The following is a 22,630-nucleotide window of genomic DNA, read 5'->3' as shown; positions in this document are numbered from 1 at the left end:
TAAAATAGGGAAACGTGGTTGGTTTATCTATTTTTATACTACTCTGCAGCAATCCTCTCTAGAGTAATACATTGTGCTAGACCCACAACAGACAAATTACACAAAGAACTCTCCTCTCCGATACCTCTTAAGACCTTACTAGTAGCACCAATTGTATACTTAGACACTAACTTTTCAAAATGCCCTAACTCATGAGGTAGCACACTTAAGGGAAGGTACATGTAGCAAACCTCCTACCGGCCCCCTCCCCATTGGCTACAGTAAGAGACCTGCCAAAGCTGTACATTCCATAACAACATCTTCATTACCCAGACCGATTACATACTATAGACTTACCACTAGACAACATAATGGAAAACGGAACAATGAAATCTCTGGCTGACATAAATAACTTAATGGGAGGGAAACCACAAAATTTCCTAGAATACAATAAACTTAAAATGGCACTCCACTCATATATTTCACACATTACGTCACTGGGCTCGGCGCATGCCCAGTGACACTATTAAGGCTGTTGCCCTCAGGAGCAGGAGTATCGTACAGGCGCAGGCACTCGGCGATACTGCGCGGGATTTCGGAGGCCAAGAGAGGAGGAAGCAAGGACGGTGCAGTGAATAAATTAAATGACGTAGTGGAGGGGGCGGTGATGTTCGGCTCCGATGTGGGAGTACGTTTATTTCTTAGGCGTGCTGGGCTTGGAAGAAAGGCGGGCTGGGCACTGCAGGGGGGCGTTACTGGGCACTAGAGCAGAGTAATAACGCCCCTCTGGGCACCTTGAGACTTAATTTGCATATCAGAAAAATCGCTTTTTCATCTGAATGAAAAGTTGAATAAAAGAAAGAGGACACATGCTGGAATGAAGGTACTTTATTGCACATTGCTATGTTAACGGTTTTATAGGCTCAAAATAGGTGACAGATTCCCTTTAATCACAGACGGATGCCTATAGAGGCATATAAGACAAACTCTCCAATCATGACACCATTATCACTTATAACACCTCAGTGAATATTAGAAAGAGATCTCGGATTTACAAAATCACCCCGCTTCATCCCCCATACATATCATATACCGGTAGTTACTATACATATTCTTTTGTTTACTAATGCAAGACAATTACAAACACCTCGAACCAAGGAATATCTCAGATGGTAAGAGGACACGTCGTTTGAAACTTATATCCGGGACTGCAATAATCTACTCAAAGACTGCTGATGTTCATGGCTTTGTTTGATAGCTATACAATTCCTACCAAAACGATGTATATTATACTACACTGTCCTGCCTGTATAATGTCTCTTATTATCCCACTATTTGTTAACTTTAAACATTAATAAAAGAAAATTAAAAAGAAAAGTTTTCTGAACACCACCTGAACTTCAAAAGGTACCTCTAATTAAGTGTCCCTCCATCAGTGTGTCACTGGACATCTCCTCCTCCCCCACCCATAAGTTTGTCAGCAGTAAATTCCTCCAATAACATTGTCAGCAGCAGATCCTCCCCCATAACATTGTGTCAACAGCAGATCCCCCCATAACATTGTCAGCAGCAGATCCCCCCCATAACATTGTCAGCAGCAGATCCCCCCCCTCCCAATAACATGGTCAGCAGGACATATCCCCCCCAATAACATTGTGTCTGCAGCGCATCCCCCCCATAAGTGTGTCGCAGCTGATTTCCCCCCAAAAAAAGTGCTGCAGCAGATCTCCCCCGCCCAATAACGTGTTATCCACTGATGTTCTCAGATACAGTACCCCCATAACTATGCTAACAGTTCTTCCATTACTGTAATTTGTTGTAGAAAACTACTGTAGTCTCCTGCATACTGTATATTTGTGAACAATGTCCAAGCAGAAAAGGGTTTTATATAATATTCTTTTTAACCCCTTAAGGACGCAGGGCGTATCGGTACGCCCTATTTCCCGAGTCCTTAAGGACTCAGGGCGTACCGGTACGTCCTAACTTGAACTCAGTATTCCGGCGCCCGAGGGGTTAAACGGAACGGGATTTTGGCTGAAATCCTTCAGCCGGCATCCTGTGACAACGCCAGGGGGGGTCATGTGACCCCCCCGTGTCGGCGATCGCAGCAAACCGCAGGTCAATTCAGACCTGCGGTTTGCTGCGCTTTTTGCAGTTTCTGATGCCCGCTGTCCCTGACCGCGGGGATCAGAAACTTTTGAGTGCCTATAATCAATATTTTTCACCCCCCCCTGCACCCCTGCACGATTTTATGCCGGCGGGTGGTGCGGGGGGGGGTGTCGCATGCGGTGGGGGCGGTGCGGGAGGCGGGCGGTGCGGCAGGCGGGATCGCGATCCCCCGCCCGCCTCCCCATGAACGATCGTTGGCGTCTAGTGGGTTATACCAGGGTGCCAGCCGTTTAACCCTTTCCATACCGCGGTCCGTACGGACCGCTGTATGGAAAAAGTTAACTGTCGTCGGTCAGGGAGCTCCCTCCCTCTCCATCGGGGGGCTGCTGTGCCTTTGCAGCCCCCCGATGGAGAGGGAGAGAGCCCCCAGAGAGCCCCCCTCAGCCCTGTGCTTACCCTTCCCCGTCTGCGAAGTTCTGAGCAGACGGGGAGGGTTCCCATGGCAACAGGACGCCTGCTCAGGCGTCCTGCTGTCCATGGTGCTGAACAGATCTGTGCTAAAAGCATAGATCTGTTCAGTGTAAGTAAAATACAGTACAGAACAATATATATTGTACTGTACTGTATTATACAGACATCAGACCCACTGGATCTTCCAGAACCAAGTGGGTCTGGGTCAAAAAAAAAGGTGAAAAAAGTTAAGATTAAAAAAAAACATTCATCACTGAATAAAAATTAAAAAAATAAAATACACTACACATATTAGGTATCGCCGCGTCCGTAACGACCTGATCTATAAAACGGTCATGTTACTTTCCCCGCACGGTGAACACCATAAAAATAAAAAAATAAAAACTATGAGAAAATTGAAATTTTGCCCACCTTACTTCCCAAAAAAGGTAATAAAAGTGATCAAAAAAGTCACATGTACGCCAAAATAGTACCAATCAAACCGTCATCTCATCCCGCAAAAATCATACCTTACCCAAGATAATCGCCCAAAAACTAAAAAAACTATGGCTCTCAGACTAAAGAAACACTAAAACATGATTTTTTTTTGTTTCAAAAATGAAATCATTGTGTAAAACTTACATAAATAAAAATAAAGTATACATATTAGGTATCGCCGCGTCCGTATCGACCGGCTCTATAAGAATATCACATGATCTAACCCCTCAGGTGACCACCGTAAAAAATAAAAAATAAAAACGGTGTAAAAAAAGCCATTTTTTGTCATCTTACGTCACAAAAAGTGTAATAACAAGCGATCAAAAAGTCATATGCACCCCAAAATAGTGCCAATTAAACCGTCATCTCATCCCGCAAAAAATGAGACCCTACTCAAGATAATCGCCCAAAAAATGAAAAAACTATGGCTCTTAGACTATGGAGACACTAAAACTTTTTTTGGTTTTAAAAATGAAGTTATTGTATAAAACTTACATAAATAAAAAAAAGGTATACATATTAGGTATCACCGCGTCCGTGACAACCTGCTCTATAAAATTACCACATGATCTAACCTGTCAGATGAATGTTGTAAATAACAAAAAAAAAAAAAAAACGTGACAAAAAAGCTATTTCTTGTTACCTTGCCGCACAAAAAGTGTAATATAGAGCAACCAAAAATCATATGTACCCTAAACTAGTACCAACAAAGCTGCCACCTTATTCCGTACTTTCTAAAATGGGGTCACTTTTTTGGAGTTTCTACTCTAGGGGTGCATCAGGGGGGCTTCAAATGGGACATGGTGTCAAAAAAACCAGTCCAGCAAAACCTGCCTTCCAAAAACCGTATGGCATTCCTTTCCTTCTGCGCCCTGCTGTGTGCCCGTACAGCGGTTTACGACCACATATGGGGTGTTTCTGTAAACTACAGAATAAGGGCCATAAATAATGAGTTTTGTTTGGCTGTTAACCCTTGCTTTGTTACTGGAAAAAAAATATTAAAATGGAAAATCTGCCAAAAAAGTGAAATTTTGAAATTGTATCTCTATTTTCCATTAAATCTTGTGCAACACCTAAAGGGTTAACAAAGTTTGTAAAATCAGTTTTGAATACCTTGAGGGGTGTAGTTTCTTAGATGGGGTCACTTTTATGGAGTTTCTACTCTAGGGGTGCATCAGGGGGCTTCAAATGGGACATGGTGTCAAAAAAACAGTCCTGCAAAATCAGCCCTCCAAAAACCAAACGGCGCACCTTTCACTCTACGCCCCGCTGTGTGGCCGTACAGTAGTTTACGGCCACATATGGGGTGTTTCTGTAAACGGCAGAGTCAGGGCAATAAAGATAGTCTTGTTTAGCTGTTAACCCTTGCTTTGTTAGTGGAAAAAATGGGTTAAAATGGAAAATTAGGCAAAAAAATGAAATTCTCAAATTTCATCCCCATTTGCCAATAACTCTTGTGCAATACCTAAAGGGTTAACGAAGCTTGTAAAATCAGTTTTGAATACCTTGAGGGGTGTAGTTTATAGAATGGGGTCATTTTTGGGTGGTTTCTATTATGTAAGCCTCGCAAAGTGACTTCAGACCTGTAGTGGTCCCTAAAAATTTGGTTTTTGTAAATTTCTGAAAAATTTCAAGATTTGCTTCTAAACTTCTAAGCCTTATAACAATCCCAAAAATATCAATCCCAAAATGCTACAAACATGAAGTAGACATATGGGGAATGTAAAGTCATCAAAATTTTTGGGGGTATTACTATGTATTACAGAAGTAGAGAAACTGAAACTTTGAAATTTGCAAATTTTTCAAAATTTTTGGTAAATATGGTATTTTTTTATGCAAAAAAAATTTTGACCCAATTTTAGCAGTGTCATGAAGTACAATATATGACGAAAAAACAATCTCAGAACGGCCTGGATAAGTCAAAGCGTTTTAAAGTTATCAGCACTTAAAGTGACACTGGTCAGATTTGCAAAAAATGGCCAAGTCCTTAAGGTGAAATAGGGCTGAGTCCTTAAGGGGTTAAACTGGAGGTAGTAAAATACGCCAAAGAACATGGAAAAGGGCAAAAAAAAAATGAAACTTTTTTTTAATGAAAAAAAAAACACCCCTTTCCCCTGATTTTATAATAAAAAATGGAAGAAAAAAAAAAAGGAAAAAACACACTTATTAGGTATCACCTCTTCCGTAACCACCGGCTCTATAAATATATCTCATGATCCACCCTATCCGATAAACACCATTAAAAAAAAAAAAAAACGGTGTAAAAAAAAGCAGTTTTTAGCACCTTCAATCACAAAAAGTGCAACACCAAGTGATCAAAATGGAGATTGTCCCACAAAATGGTACCAATAAAAGTCACCTCATCCTGCAAAAAAATAAGCCCCTACATAAGAAAATCGCAAAAAAAAACAACTAACTGTAGCTCTCAGAACATGGAGACATTAAAACATAGTTTTTTTTGTTTATAAAATGCTATTATTGTGTTAAAGTGAAATAAAAAAAAATATACATATTGGGTATCGTCCGTAACAACCAGCTCTATAAAAATATCACATGACCTAACCCCTCAGCTGAACATCGTAAAAAAATAAAAATAGAAACCGTGCCAAAACAACCAATTTTTTTGTCTCCTTGCCCCATAGTGTGATAATGAATTATCAAAAAATATGTACCCAAAAATGGTACCAATAAAAACTACTTGCTGCAAAAAAACGAGCCCCTGCAGAAGACGATCGACAGAAAAATAATAAAAAATGGCGTTCAGAAAATGGAGACACAAAAACATACTGTATTTTGCGTCCCATAAGACGCTAGTTCGTCTTATAGGGTGAATACAGGGCAAAGAAATATAAAATGTGCGGCGCATTGATTATGCTCGGTACATCGCAGGCTGTGCTGCATAGGAATAGCAGCGATGTACCAGACATACCTGAAGAGGGAGAGCCCGGCGGGCGCGGCACGTGCTTGCTGATGGGCACCGGCCCTGCGTGCGCTGGCTGGTAGGGAAAGGTCTGCTGTGGTGGGCACTGGGTGGTAGAGACCGACTGGTGCTGGTTGATAGGGGCCAGCAGATATGCAGTGAGAACGTTGATGGGAGCGCGGGAGCAGGGCAGATGAGGGGCGGCACAGGCTTTCCTGCCACACATGCCTGCTCCTGTGTACAAGGTATGATGGCTGATGATAGACTAGGATGCTGATGATAGGCTAGGATGCTGATGAGAGGCTCGGGGGCTGATGATGAGAGGCATGGGGGCTGATCCGAGGTCTGATTGGGGGTCATTCACTTTGGGGTCTGAGCTGATATCTGGTTGGGGGTGGTCTGATCTGAGGTCTTATTAACACTGGGGGGTCTGATTGGGGCTGTCAGCTGAGGTCTGATTAATATCGGGGTTCTGATTGCTGGTCTGACCTTAGGTCTAATAAAAAATATATTTTTTTCTTATTGTTCTCCTCTAAAACTTAGGTGCGTCTTATAGGGGCGAAAAATACGGTAATATGTTTTCAAAAATGCTTTATTATGTAAAACTGAAACAAACAGACAAATAAAGTAGACATATTTGATGTCATTGCGTCCTTAACAACCTGTTCTATAAAAATAGCACATGATCTACCCTGTCAGATGAATGTTGTAAAAAATAAAAACTGTGCCAAAACAGCTATTTTTTGGTTACCTTGCTTCACAAAAAACGTAATATAGAGCAATTAAAAATCATATGTACCCCAAAATAGTACTAATAAAACTGGCACCTTATCCCGTAGTTTCCAAAATGGGGTCACTTTTTGGGAGTTTCTACTGTAAGGGTGCATCAGGGGGGCTTCAAATGGGACATGACATCTAAAAACCAGTCCAACAAAATCTGCCTTCCAAAAACCATATCACATCAAGGCAAAAGTATCTTGCCACAAAAGATATACTGATGGACAGCTCCACCACATATGCGTTGTCCTCACCCTCTCCAGCATTCATCCGAACCACTCGGGTCACTTTTGTAAATCCTCACAGGGGTAAGGTGCCATCTCGGCATTCTTTCTCAATAATTTACATTGCTACTCATCTACCAAACATCTTGGGCCATAGATTAGATTTTCTCCATTCCGATAAATCAAAACTTCTATTCAGATCCTTTTTTCCCCACCGAGTAAAATGAGGAAGTTTAATAAATGTAGAGGCTGTTTTATTTGCGGAATAAAATAATGAAATCCCTCTTTGTACTTTAAATGGTTGTGTAATATTCCACAGGAAGACTGAGTTTGGGGGTTGGACGCCTTATCAATATGTGTTGAACTCTTATATAAGAATATCATTCATTTCCAGGGAGAGCATATTTAAATTCAAATTCTTTGAAGCTTAACAACCTATCTCCATCATATAGTTGTAAAACCTTACTAATCCCCGCTTCATACCATGCAGCAAAATTTTAATCCTCCGCTATAGTGAGTAGATAATTTAAAGGGACACTGACAGGCGAAATCAGCATATATAGTTAGATATATCACATTACAGGTCTTATAGAGTCTTTTAAAAGCATATAACTATCCCCCCTGTCCACCTTATAAAGAGCGAAATATAAAGTTTTATAACCTGCTTCTCCGTTCAGCAATCTGCCCAAGGGGCGGCGTTTCATGTGAAAATGCGCCCAGCCAGCCTTCCCAACTGCCGTTCTTAAGCCCCGCCCAGCTCATCATTATTCACTTCGCTGGGCAGGGCTAGAACTCTCCCCAGTCCCGATCCTGCGCAATTCAATCCTCCGGGCATCGTTCATGCCCAATCTTCTGCGCCTGCGCCCCGCCGTGCCGTCGGACGCACTATAATTAACCCCTTATATGATGTGAGTGAGCAGCGCTCTGAATCGCTGCTCTGAACAGTGCATGGCTGAGGCTGCAGCTGCCTCAGCCATGCACTGTTCAGAGCAGCGATTCAGAGCGCTGCTCACTCACATCATATAAGGGGTTAATTATAGTGCGTCCGACGGCACGGCGGGGCGCAGGCGCAGAAGATTGGGCATGAACGATGCCCGGAGGATTGAATTGCGCAGGCGCAGGATCGGGACTGGGGAGAGTTCTAGCCCCGCCCAGCGAAGTGAATAATGATGAGCTGGGCGGGGCTTAAGAACGGCAGTTGGGAAGGCTGGCTGGGCGCATTTTCACATGAAACGCCGCCCCTTGGGCAGATTGCTGACCGCAGATGCTGGTTATAAAACTTTATATTTCGCTCTTTATAAGGTGGACAGGGGGGATAGTTATATGCTTTTAAAAGACTCTATAAGACCTGTAATGTGATATATCTAACTATATATGCTGATTTCGCCTGTCAGTGTCCCTTTAAGGGTACCATTCTCCACTCAATCTCATCTGCACACCCCTGTTGAGACAGGTACTCCCTCCAAACTCTCAGTGAGATCACAATGGAAGATGGTGATAATTAATCATTCTTTAGCTTTGGTGGTATTGTCTTCTTCAGCAAGCTGATTAGGAGGACTTAAGCTATAGCTGTCTCTTGAGTTCCACCAATCCTTTAACTGAGATACAATTACTGCTTTATAATAACTTTTAATATCAGGTACACCCATACCTCCCTGATGCCAATGCCGAATCATTGTTTGAAAATGAACCCTTGCCTTTTTATTATAAGACCAAACAAAAGCATTTATTACATCTTGCAGATGCTTAATATACTGATCAGAAAGGGGATAAACCAAGGTTCGAAAACTTGTAAAAAAAAAAAAACATTAAATAAACTGCAATTTTAACATTATTTGGTGGGATTTACTGTCTGGTATAATTGACTTTATTCTGTGAGTCAGTATGATTATCATGGCAAATTTATGTAATTTTTATGATATACTTGCTACTCTCACAATAAAATACTTGTTTTTACAAAATCTTTGTTTTGCTGCATTCCAAGAACCAGAAAATTTTATCCGTTTGACAAAGGATCATGAGAGAGATTGATTTCTCTCCTACTGCAGGCTGTCAGCTCCTCCACTGCTCTTCCCCTCCTGCTCCAGCACTAAGATCATAGTCAGCTGAAGGGGAGGACTGCTTGAAATGTGGGCCTGCTTGAAAGCTTACAATCTAAGGTTTAAAACAGGACTAGAATCAAAGCATTAGGTGCTATAGGTAGGGATATATAGCCTTTAGAAATGTGGTCGGAAGGGAAAGCAGCTTAAGGGTCCATTCACACGTCCGTTGTTTCTTTCCTGATCTGTTCCGTTTTTTGCGGAACAGATGGGTACAGAACTGGTCCAGATCTGTTCTGCAAAAAACGGAACAGATCAGGAAAGAAACAACGGACGTGTGAATGGACCCTAAACCTGTTTTTCATGTTCAGCTGCCTTCACTCCTGATATCTAAAGGCTATATCTACTGATGTATAGGAGATAATGTTTTGATACTTTACTTGTTTCAAAGCTTAGATTACCAGCTTTCCAACAAGGCCAGGCCCATATCTAGCTACTACAGAGCCAGAGATATGAAGGCTTAAATCAGCCCCCCACCCTGCTGCCCAAGCTCTGCTCGGGTCATTTTCCCAAAGACCATGCAGAGCTTGGGTAAGTGTAATGTTGCTGTGTGGAAGCAAAGATGAGTTTTTGAGTTAGAACTAAACTGTTTAGTCTGCAGATCCAAGTCACTTTTCCAAAAGGAACAAGTAGAATTTTAAAATCGGCTGTATAGATCAATGGATAAAACATATGAAAAATGTAATTGATGATTTTATGCACTTTTTTTTTTTTTTTTTTTTTTTTACCAATCTCATTAAATATTTTTGGGATATATTGGAAGGCTGACTATGAACTAGGCCTTGTGGTCTAACACCAGCACACGACCCCAGTAATGCAACTGTAGTGATGGCGATTAATTCAGTAGTCATGTTTCCACAAATGGCCTTCACAGAAAAATTGCAGAAGGCACCAGTTCATATTAATGCCACTGTTTTGGAAGGTGGTATACTGTAGATCGTGCATGAGATATATGGACGTCCACCTACTTTCGGCTGCATAGTGTACACAGTATATGTAATAGTATATTGCCCACTTCTACATTGTGCATTTTAACTTTTCTCTCTTGTTTCCCTTTTGCAGATGAGTGTGGAATAGTGGCACAGATAGCAGGGCCTTTGGCTACAGCAGATATATCCGCTTATTATATTAGCACCTTTAATTTTGACCATGCATTGGTAAGTTGATGCTTCTTGAATATAAAATGTATAAAATAAGTGACGGTACCAGCGCTGGAATAAAAGGGGGGGGGGGGGTATACAGCAAAGCTATTAGAAAGTACTTGTTCCGGTGAGGTGATAGCTCGATGCTGGTGTTTTGTATGGTGAATATTCAGTCCATAGATGTTGCAGGATAAATCGCAGTACTTCTTGCTCAACTTCAAAGCGCAAGCGCCGCCCCGGCCGGTAGCTGGCGTGCGCGCGAAGGGGCCAGTTGGTATGGGATTCCGGAGTGTGACGTCACAAGCCTACGCGTTTCGAAGCCTACGGGCTTCTTCGTCAGGGATAGCTGCCGTGTTTGGTCCCCTGGAATAAATAGGTACCCGGTTCCCATGGCTACTGCTATGACCTTCGTTGTCAATATTTCCTCATACATTCCTGAATGGATTGGTGGTAAGGTACGATGGTCTACAAGTTGAACAAAGGGGTTTTAAGTCCAAACAGTCTTCTGATGCTTGATATTAAAATTCAAACAGTTCCATTTCTCGATTTAAACCATTTGGTGCTAGGCTGTTCAGTCTAAAAATCCATTTGCTTTCGCACCGTGACATCTGTTGGATAAAATCTCCACCTCTTGCATTTAATTTACTTTTTCGATACCCCCAAAAACGGAACCTGAAAAATTGCCTCTCTGATGTTGGGCATAATGATGGGACAGAGGATGACCGTCATATTTTTTCTTTATATTATTTAAGTGTTCCCCCATTCTAGTCTTCAGTTCCCGTTAAGTTCGGCCCACATATATTTTAAGGCAGGGACATCTAATGAAGTATATTACTCCTCGAGTATTACATGAGATATAATGATTAATTTTATACAAGTGATGGCTCTCTCCTATTTCTGTAATGGGGAATTTTATTGTGCCATACTTAATTTTACTGCAGTTTTTGAACAATTTGCATGGAAAAAAAAAAATCTGTCCTATATGGGTAGACCTATTTCTTTGAACTGGTTTCAGGGTGGGTGCTATCATAGTGGCCAAATTTGAAGCCTTCCTAAATATGAAGGTGGGATATGTAGGGATCCTATCTCCTATCATTTTATCCTGTTGTAGCATTTCCCAATGTCTTCTAACAATTCTTTTAAAGGTGAATACCCCTTCACTATATGTAGTAATTATAGGAATTTTAATGGGGGCGCTGATAGAATTGCTCTCCTTAATTCTTAACAAGTCCTGAGGATTATCTTGCAGTAGTAAGTTACGGTCTACCTCTCTATCTGTCTTATAGTTGGTTCTAAATCCTCTATTTTGTATCCTTTTTCAACAAATTTATTATTTAGATCTCTGATTTCTTCTTCAAAATGAGTAATGTCTGTACAGTTCCTACGTATCCGAATATATTGGCTGCGGGGGATATTTATCAGCCATGTGGATAGATGGCAACTGTTAAGAGGGATCAAGCTATTACAGTCAGTGGGCTTGCGATATGTCTTGGTCTGAATCTGCCCTTTTTCAATAAATATTGTGAGGTCCAAGAAATTCACCTGCTGTCTACTATAATGTGGTGTGAACTGTAAATAAAATTCATTTTTATTTAAATCATTAAAAAAGTTTATTCAGATTCGCCTCCCTTCCAAATAAAAACAATGTCATCAATAAAGCATTTCCAGAGGACCAGATTCGCACCGAGTTTCGCAAATCTATACATGGGCCGTTGGGAGGATGTTACCATCTTTCCTTATGGCATGCTCGGTGCGAATCTGGTCCTCTGGAAACACTTTATTGATGACATTGTTTTTATCTGGAAGGGAGGCGAATCTGAATTAAACTATTTTTTAATGATTTAAATAAAAATTAATTTTATTTACAGTTCACACCACATTATAGTAGACAGCAGGTGAATTTCTTGGACCTCACAATATTTATTGAAAAAGGGCAGATTCAGACAAAGACATATCGCAAGCCCACTGACTGTAATAGCTTGATCCCTCTTAACAGTTGCCATCTATCCACATGGCTGATAAATATCCCCCGCAGCCAATATATTCGGATACGTAGGAACTGTACAGACATTACTCATTTTGAAGAAGAAATCAGAGATCTAAATAATAAATTTGTTGAAAAAGGATACAAAATAGAGGATTTAGAACCAACTATAAGACAGATAGAGAGGTAGACCGTAACTTACTACTGCAAGATAAACCACAGGACTCGTTAAGAACTAAGGAGAGCAATTCTATCAGCGCCCCCATTAAAATTCCTATAATTACTACATATAGTGAAGGGGTATCCACCTTTAAAAGAATTGTTAGAAGACATTGGGAAATGCTACGACAGGATAAAATGATAGGAGATAGGATCCCTACATATCCCACCTTCATATTTAGGAAGGCTTCAAATTTGGCCACTATGATAGCACCCACCCTGAAACCAGTTCAAAGAAATATGTCTACCCATATAGGACAGATTTTTTTTTTTCCATGCAAATTGTGCAAAAACTGCAATAAAATTAAGTATGGCACAATAAAATTCCCTATTACAGAAATAGGAGATAGCCATCACTTGTATAAAATTAATCATTATAGCTCATGTAATACTCGAGGAGTAATATACTTCATTAGATGTCCGTGCCTTAAAATATATGTGGGCCGAACTTAACGGGAACTGAAGACTAGAATGGGGGAACACTTAAATAATATAAAGAAAAAATATGACAGTCATCCTCTGTCCTGTCATTATGCCCAACATCATGGAGGCAATTTTTCAGGTTCAGTTTTTGGGGGTATCGAAAAAGTTAAATTAAATGCAAGAGGTGGAGATTTTATGTCACGGTGCGAAAGCAAATGGATTTTTAGACTGAACAGCCTAGCACCAAATGGTTTAAATTGAGAAATGGAATTGTTTGCATTTTAATATCAAGCATCAGAAGATTGTTTGGACTTAAAACCCCTTTGTTCAACTTGTAGACTATCGTACCTTACCACCAATCCATTCAGGAATGTATGCGGAAATATTGACAATGAAGGTCATAGCAGTAGCCTTGGGAACCGGGTACCTAGTTATTCCAGGGGACCAAACACGGCAGCTATCCCTGACGAAGAAGCCTGTAGTCTTCGAAACGCGTAGGCTTGTTTTTGGCCTCTGGAACTTACCGCAGGACCGTTGTGACGTCACACTCCACGCTCCAAAACCCCATACCAACTGGCTCCTTCGCGCGTGCACCAGCTACCGGCCGGGGCGGCGCTCGCGCTTTGAAGTTGAGCAAGAAGTACTGCGATTTATCCTGCAACATCTATGGACTGAATATTCACCATACAACACACCAGCATCAAGCTATCACCTCACCGGAACAGGTACTTTCTAATAGCTTTGCTGTATGCCACCCCCCCCCCCCCCCCCCCCCCCCCCCCCCCCCCCCTTTATTCCAGCACTGGTACCGTCACTTATTTTATACATTTTGTATGTTTTATTGGATTGGGGCAGCCGACATCCATTTAGGTACCCAGCAGCGGCTCTGTTTACTAACTGTTTGTAGAGTTAACCACCCATTGACAGCGCAGGCACAACTATATTAGATTTTTTGGTCCTTGAATATATTTTGGGTTGTTAAATACTTTTTGAGGGATAACCCCTTTATCACCCATCCTTTGAATAGGTAATAAATGTTAGATCACTGGGGGGGGTGAAACCGCTGGGACCTCAGTGATCCTTGAGATGGCAGTTCATCAGCCCAAGAGAAGTGAATAGAACTCTAGACCAACATGCACACCAGTGCTTCATAACCTGCGACCCTCCATTCTAGGAATCGCCCACAGCATTCTGATACTGATCCTGTATCCTATGGATAGGTGATAAATACTTTTCATGGTATAACCCCTTTAAATAGTAATTCTAGTTTTCTAAATGCAAACATGGGTCCCGCAGTTGCAACCATGTACAGTGAGCTGTTATAGAAGGTAGAACCTACAGTAGGCCATTCATTTGTTCATGAAATCTATTTTTTCATTCTATCAATAAATGGACAATGATGTTATAGAACGGTCACTTCTAGTCCTTCAACATGAGACACTTCCCTTGTATCCCTGGTTAATTTAGCCTCTCTGGGGAGTACATATGTATGTGTTCTAATGGGACAGCCCCTTTAAATAACCTTTCTGTGAATCATGTGGTTTTGACACTTGAAATGTTTAAGAGCAGTGGCTGTGATTATGTGTCTTAGACCTATGTTCATATCCGGCTATATTTTTGAGACAAAAACCCCACTTTTGGCAATCATTTCCTATTGTAGCTATGCACAAATTTCGGACCTGATCGCCGTTGGCTCGATTTAAAAGCTGTGTTTAGTAATAATTGATAAGAGAAAGCAGTTCCATGCAGTTATAGCAAAACTATGTATTTCTGGAGCGTAATAATATTACAGGCTATAGCTACTAGAGATGGGTCGTTGATCCAGGGAGTTATTCTGATTGCCTGATTGGAGTCGGGAAGGAATTTTTTATTCCCCTAAAGTGGGGAAAATTGGCTTCTACCTCACAGGGTTTTTTTTTTGCCTTCCTCTGGATCAACTTGCAGGATAACAGGCCGAACTGGATGGACAGATGTCTTTTTTCGGCCTTATGTACTATGTTACTACTATGTTATGTACACTTTTACGTAAAGTACTTAAATCTCTAAATGTCTAACTTGTAAAAGCTTGTTCTCCTTGACCAGTTCACCAAAACACTTCATCAGAGATGTCAGACACTTGTGTCCCATCTATGAGAATACAACTTCCAGGCAGCTGTGGCTTAAAAGTTAATTTTTAGTTTTTTTCTTAATAGGTACCAGAAGAAGACATTGACTGTGTGATTAAATTATTACATGATCGGGAGGAAAATAAAAGCTAGGGTAAAATTTCTGTCTTGCTATGGTAATAATCGACACGAGAAGTAATGATGGAGCTTCCGTGTGTGGTCCCCCTCTGATCTTAGAGGAATGAGATCTCAAGCAAGAGTATGGACAATGAAGAGAACTTTTTGTGTCTGTTTGTATCTCCATGGTGCTACAGCGGTCTATCCAGTGCCAATGAGCTAAATGATACATCGATATTTTGAAGAACTTTTATATTATCTTATTATATATACGGAAATGATCATATATATTTCCGTGCTGTGTGTGCCTAAATAGCACATGTTGTTGGGTTAGTAAGCAGTGCTTTGTTTTGTGTATGCAATAATCTGGTGTCTACAGTGGAACAGTTTTCCATGGCATCCATTTGATTTCGATTTGTTGCGGCACCACCAGTAGAGCTTTGGTTTTAAGAGGACCTGTCACCGCTGCCAACATGTCTTTTACTAAATAATTTTATTTCCCATGCAGTAACTATTCTGGAGCATCTTTTTCATATAACTCTGTTGTTGTGTTCTTCAATTATTGTTGTCCCAATCGCTCTACTCCTCCCCCCAACTGGTAACACCCAGTTGCAGGTTTATTTGTAAACTTCTAGTAGCAATAACTAAGGAACGAAACAACATGGAGTCATAAGAATAGATGCTCCAGAATTTATATTTCATGGGGAGTTTAGACAGGAGAGATGACAGGTCCTCCTTACTGTATAGAAACAGTGGCTGCTTTTAGGGATCCATCATGCCCATGTTTTGGAGTGCATGGAGATCCTGCAGCCACTGTATGTGTATCTTTTGAGCTCTGCTCTTTCTGTTACTAATGGATATGTACCTCTTATACACATATCAGCTCCACCCTGTGTGTGGAGTCATTTGTAGTATAGTGCCTTATTTCCTAAAGGAATGCTGTAGTTTATATTATCGCCTTATAACATTGCAAGAAGGTATGGAGGAAGATGCTCCTTTCTCTATGTACATGTTTTAAGGCGGCTTTCGCTGGTGTTTTGCAGGGTCCGTCAGAGGTCTAAGTCATAGGGATTTGTCAGTGTCACCTCTGACAGATGACACTATGCATTTACAGTGGCATCCATCAGAGGTATATTTTACCTGATGTATGGATCCCAGCAGGACATTGTTTTGTCTGCTGCAGGATGAATGGGGGTCAATGGATATGTTTGGTCTATGCTTTGGGAGCTTCCCCAGGGCATAAAGCAAGTGTGAACTGCAGTGTGAAAGTAGCCTAAGAGAGGCCTATTTAAAATTCTCATTTCTCCATGCACAGTATGTGCCTTTACATTTCAATTTTTGGATTTATTTTTATTTTTATATTTTTAAGCAGCATACGCAAGCTCTATAATTTACACTTCCAGTATCCTTTATAACCCTCTGATAAGAGTAACTGTACATTTTGCAGATATGACTAGGTTTTCATTACAGATCTTTTCGTTTGATCAGATCAACTCTTTTGGAAGAGACAGTTTAGAGAGCTTAATGATAATTCTAGTCAGCGGTTTCTTGCTGGCTGCCAACTTGTTACCATTTCTACTGTGTAAACCAGCCTCATGTTAGTACATATGAATAGGATGTATCTCTGTATAGAAGAGTGTATCTTTGTATTTGATGTTGGTAGCATTAACATGAAAATAAACCTCTCATTTAAATCTGGTGTAATGCTGTATCATTTACAAGAGGCCTGTGATTGCAATATTATTCAGCAGACACACATAGGGTGTGTGTGTAGCAAACTTTAGAAAACGAAACACTGGAAGCAGGAATTGGCTATTTAGGGACACCCCATACGTCAGTGTGCATTTCCACAGAAAGCAGTGGTATGTGTGATGCATTTGACTGGACAGAATGTGGTTAAGACATTAGTGCTCTTCCTGCCAAGAGCTAATGTAATACTTTCTAAAGACTCACATGATATTTAAAGCATTACCTACATTTTAGCTAGCTATACAAAATAAGCTACCATATGTGTAAATGAGTGACAGCAATGTATCTGACCATTATATGACTTTGTATGTGGTGTTTTAGAAGTTTTCACCTTCGCAGGCTGCTTCTATAGTTCTCAGTTGTCCCTGAGATGTTGGGTTGAGACTAGCTGCTCATAGTATCTTCCCATACATTACACAGAGGCAGCAGATTTGTTTCCTGTCTCTTACTCAGTCTGAGTCAGCATATAGGACATTACAGATTGTACTGAACAGTATAGATGTAAATAAAGCCCTTTTGGATGAGATGGAATTTTAGTATTAGCTGTATCTGCTTAATCATTCTTGTATTGAGCTTGTCTCTGCACTTCTCCTCCTCCCGCCCCCCACCCCTTACATACTTCTATGGGATGATGTAATCTGATCCTGCAGTAAGCAAGCAAGCAGTCTGTCTTGGTCTTACGAGACTGATTTCTCATTTATTTGAGAGCGAGTTATTTTAGAAAGGGGGGCAGCTGATAACTCTGATAAAGGCAGCTAATAAAGGCATTTTTCTCTAGGATATATTACATACATATTTATGCAACGTCTGAAAGTACGGAGTCAATTTAATCATGGGGGAGAATGTGAACACTTAACTTCTTTTACATCAAGCAAATGCTCATTTGTATAAAAAGAACCAAAGCAAATTACTTTCACTTTGCGGACAGTTGTTAATGTGTAAACTGCTCAACAGAATGAATTAGCAGTCCAACCAACTTATGCAGAGGAACCGTCCCCAGGTTTGGCAATTTTTCACTTTGGGTTTATAGTTCATCAAATAAATTTGGATTCAACTGGATGCCGCGTGTTTCTCTATGGTTCTCTGGGACCTGTAGTTCCACAGGTTTTAGGCCTGGGCTTCACTGCGACTTTTTGTAGAGAGACTGATTGATTTTTAACTGTTAAGTGATAGGTGCAGTACACAAGATTGCATACATTTGGACTGCAGCTGTAGTTCAATAATTAAAATCAATCAGTCAAGCTACATGGTGGCATAGAATATTTTCAAAATTAAAGGGTTATTTACTATTATAAAGGCTGGTCATATACATGAAGGTTTTAAAGGTGATTATGTGGATTATGGATCATATTTGCCAAATATGGAGTGTCCTTGCACTGGTTAATGAAACCTCTGTCCAACATGTGGCAGGAGGTGATGATCTTGGGATCATCAACGGCTAAACAGCCAAAAGGAGGAACCTATATAAGAAGAAGGAAAAACGTTAGTGCGCATTCATGCCATAAGAAGCAATAAGATGGAGGAATTACTCAAACAACTAATATACGAGGCAGAAGGCAGAGAGGATTGGCTCAGGAATTTCCTTTCCTTAAACACAGCGGCACCCCAGGATCTGCAGTCCACTAATAATGTCTGTGGCTCAAGATTACAGAGCAGAGCTGAAGATGTCAATACGCCAGGCCGAAGCAACACGCGCTCAGTGGAAACCAGGAAATAAATGAAATGATTAAAGATTTAAAATATGGAATAGTGTGTTTGTTACAGATAAAAGAATAATAATTACGGTACCATGTGCAGAAGTTAGGCTGAGTTCACATCACCGTTTAGCTTCGGGTTTTCTGATCTGTCAGAAGAACAGAAAAGTAAAAAAAAAAAATCTGTTATTTTGAGCATCAGTTATGATCATATTGTGTCACTTCCATCAGAGATCAATTATTTTTGATGGGAGAAAAATTCCTGCATGCAGTACTTTTTTTCCCATCAAAAATAACTGATCTCTGATGGAAGCAATGCAAAGTGATCTTAACTTATATTCAAAAGACAGATCAGTTATTTTCAGTGCAAATTAATGCTAGCTGATCATAACTGATTATCAAAATAACTGATCCGGGTTTTTTTTCTGTTCTTCTAATGGATCAGAAGAACGGAAAGCTAAACCTTGATGTGAACTCAGCCTTAGGCTCTGTTCATATTTAGGCTAGGTTCACACATAAGACAAAATTCCAGTTTTAAAAGTCCGATCCCATTGATTATAATTGGGTCTGTTGGGTGAGCGGTATGAAGTATGAATACTGGCTTTTTTAAAAAAATTTTTTTTTTTTTTTTTATGTCCAGTGCATGTGCCAGAATAGATCCCAACACATATGTCTAACATATGCACAGGCCCCCGTTCAGTCCACAGAGGCCTTTTGAGAACTTAATGTAAGGGCTCATGCACAACTTTTTTTTTTTTTTTTTTCACATCCGATCCGCATTTTTTGCTGGTTGGATGCAGACCCATTCACTTTAATGGGGCCACAAAAGATGCAGACATGACACTGTGTGGTGTCCGTTCTGTGGGATCCGCAATTTGCCGACCGCAAAACAGGCAACGGTCATGTGCATGAGCCCTAATGATATTAATCATGTTAGGATAAGCTTACTTGGAAGTTATGTTTGATTTTTGGAGGTTTTGTTAGGAAAGATTTTCCTGAATGTTTTTCTGGCAAAGCCGGAAGTAGATTTGAAAGGAAGGACTTATACCTCTCCTTCCTGGTGAATCCACTTCTGTCTTTGGTTGAAAAACCTGCAAGAAAATCTGCCTCCAAAAAACTCCATGTGGGCCTACCCTTGTGGTTGTATGTACAGTGCTGCCCATAATTATTCATACCCCAGGCAAATTTTGACTTAGTTACTTTTATTCAACCAGCAAGTAATTTTTTGATGGGAAATGACATGGGTGTCTCCCAAAAGACAATAAGACGATGTAAAAGAGGCATTATTGTGGGGGGAAAAAAAACATTTCTCAGCTTTTATTTACATTTGAGCAAAAAGTGTCCAGTCCAAAATTATTCATACCCTTCTCAATAATCAATAGAAAAGCCTTTATTGGCTATTACAGCAATCAAACGCTTCCTATAATTGCAGACCAGCTTTTTGCATGTCTCCACAGGTATTTTTGCCCGTTCATCTTTAGCAATGAGCTCCAAATCTTTCAGGTTGGAGGGTCTTCTTACCATCACCCTGATCTTTAGCTCCCTCCACAGATTCTCAATTGGATTCAAGTCTGGAGTCTGGCTGGGCCTCTCCAAAACGTTAATGTTGTTGTCTGCTAACCATTTCTTCATTTCTTTTGCTGTGTGTTTTGGGTCATTGTCATGCTGAAATGTCCACTGGTGACCAAGGCCAAGTTTCTCTGCAGACTACCTGATGTTGTCATTGAGAATCCTCATGTATTGCTCTCTTTTTTATGGTGCCGTTTACTGTGATTAGGTTACCTGGTCCATTGGCTGAAAAACACTCCCAAAGTATTAGGTTCCCACCACCATGTTTGACAGTGGGGATGGTGTTCTTTGGGTTGAAGGCTTCTCCTTTTTTACGACAAATGAAGGAAACCTCATTGTGACCAAACAATAAAATTTTTGTTTAATCTGACCATAACACAGAAGTTGTCTTCTTTGTCCAGATGATCTTTTGCAAAGGCCAAGCGAGCTTTTGTGTGCCTGGTCTGCATCAGTTGAACCCAGCAGTGTGCAGTGTCCGTTGGATTGTCTGCCTTGAGACATTGCCACCAGCATAGCCCAGATTAACCAGAATGGCCTTGGTGGTGATCCTTGGATTCTTTTTCACCTCTCTAACTATCCTCCTGGCCAGCACAGGTGTCACTTTTGGCTTCCGACCATGTCCTCTTGGATTTTCCACATATTTTTTGCTCAAATGTAAATAAAAGCGGAGATGTTTTTTTCCCACAATAATGTCTCTTGTACGTCATCTTATTATCTTTTGGGAGACACCTATGTCATTTCCCGTCAAAAAATTACTTGCTGGTTGAATAAAAGTAACTTTAAGTCAAAATTTGCCTGGGGTATGAATAATTATGGGCAGCACTGTATGTGGAAAAAAAACATTGAAACATCTCTCTCCCTTTGCTGTCACACACTAGATTTATTTTTGTTAGTTTTTATGTATGCTACCTGTGATAATGAGATGACTTCTGAAAATAAATCTGTACAGAACAGGATGTTTCAGCCTTTTGTGAGGCTCAGTGAGACAGATCATGGAAAATGTAAAAAAAAAATTTAAATTAATTAAAAAACATTTTAAACAATCAAAAAATATTTAAAACGTTCATATCTCAAACAGTTTTCAATTTTCACTCTACAAAAATTATCCATATATCGCACCATGGTATTAATGCATGAAAATGTTTAGGCTATTTCTCTAAGCTGGTGTATTATTTCGGCGTGGTGATGGGGCAGTCCCAGAAAATGCGCCATCACCAGCGGGTTCCAGCTGTAGCTAGCTGCTGACATCCTGCTGTATTAACCAAGATCTGAGAACTCCAAAGCTGGCTATCTAACTCCTTAGATGTTGTCACTAACTACCACGACACCTAAGAAGTTGACATAGTCATGGGGTTCCTAATTGACATATGGAATCTGACATGAAAAAAAAACCTCTCCTGATGAGGTTAGAAGCATGCAGAGAGTATGCATTTCTGTGGGAGCCATAACACATGAAGCCTTCAAAGAATTAGCCCACTGTGCCACTATTTCTTAGAAAGGCAGTATTCAGGAAACAAGATATCAGCTTGAGTCTGGTGCTAAGAGTAAGGCCAGTTTCCAATGAATGTATTACAGGCACATTTATGCACCGCATTGCGAACGAGTGACCCGGCCTGAGGAAAGGTCTAGTGACCCAAACTTACTGCATGATAGAAATCTATCAATGCATCCATAATAGAGCAGCAGGACATTTAATTAGTAAGTTATGCTTTTTAATGCAGCCTCAGCTCTGTTCACATGTTTTTTTTTGTTTTTTTTAAAACCTCAGAAAACACATTTGAAATGGTATTCCGGCTGTAGCCCGCTCCGAATAACCAACATCGATCACGTACATGTATGTGATTATGCATTAAGGGGTTAAACACTTGCCGCCAGGTTTACCTACAGATTATGGCGGATTGCTGCGACTTCCGGCAGTAGTACATTTGATAAATTTATGGTCAGGGAGGGTAGCCTAACAAAAAAAGGCATAGTTGAAAGTGAACATTTCCATCAACCCATTGCTGACGGAGAGATTTTCAGTTTTTTTCGGTTTTTACTCCGTCTTCTTGGAGCCATAGCTCTTTTATTTTTCCATTCATATAGCTGTATGAGGACATGTTTTTGTGGGATAAGTTGTAGTTTCTAATGGCAACATTTAATATACCGGTAGCATAAAATGTAGTGGGAAGCTGGTAAAAAAATTCCATCAATACACTTGCCTCTGAGGACTGTGTTCTGCTCATTCTACTGGACCCTATAGATGTGATGTCAGCAGTGATGCTGTGTCTACTTCTACGTCTTGCACCGGGGTTTAAACACAGGGTGCAGATTACAGATTACAATTACTCTGGAGAAGTCAAGATGCAATCAGAATCTTTATCCACCTCCCTTATATAATGCAGTAAGGTTAAATGCTGGTGTTATTACATTTTTTTGGTTTGCAGCACAGAATGTATGAATTCTAAAGAATACATAAGTTTTATTATTTATGTGAATTTACTACAGTCAAGATAATTAGAGTTGAGTGACGTTATCAAAAATTCAATTGGCTGCTTCACCGAATTTCACAAAGAAATTTGATTCATAATTA

At 40.4% G+C, this 22,630-nt stretch overlaps 1 protein-coding gene across 1 annotated transcript in view; it reads left to right on the top strand.

Annotated features, from left to right (window-relative positions):
- Positions 1 to 15,753, top strand: part of CASTOR1 (cytosolic arginine sensor for mTORC1 subunit 1) — a 138,664-nt gene extending 122,911 nt beyond the window's left edge. Inside the window, exons 8-9 of the mRNA XM_040416701.1 lie at positions 10,119 to 10,213; positions 15,017 to 15,753. Of these exons, the coding sequence (XP_040272635.1) occupies positions 10,119 to 10,213; positions 15,017 to 15,082 (161 nt within the window). The 3' untranslated portion in view covers positions 15,083 to 15,753. The remainder of the gene's footprint in view (positions 1 to 10,118; positions 10,214 to 15,016) is intronic.
- Positions 15,754 to 22,630: the final 6,877 nt, after the last annotated feature.

Source organism: Bufo bufo, chromosome 2, assembly GCF_905171765.1.
Source record: "Bufo bufo chromosome 2, aBufBuf1.1, whole genome shotgun sequence".
NCBI classification, from domain to species: domain Eukaryota; kingdom Metazoa; phylum Chordata; class Amphibia; order Anura; family Bufonidae; genus Bufo; species Bufo bufo.
This window is presented reverse-complemented; position numbering and strand designations above follow the sequence as displayed.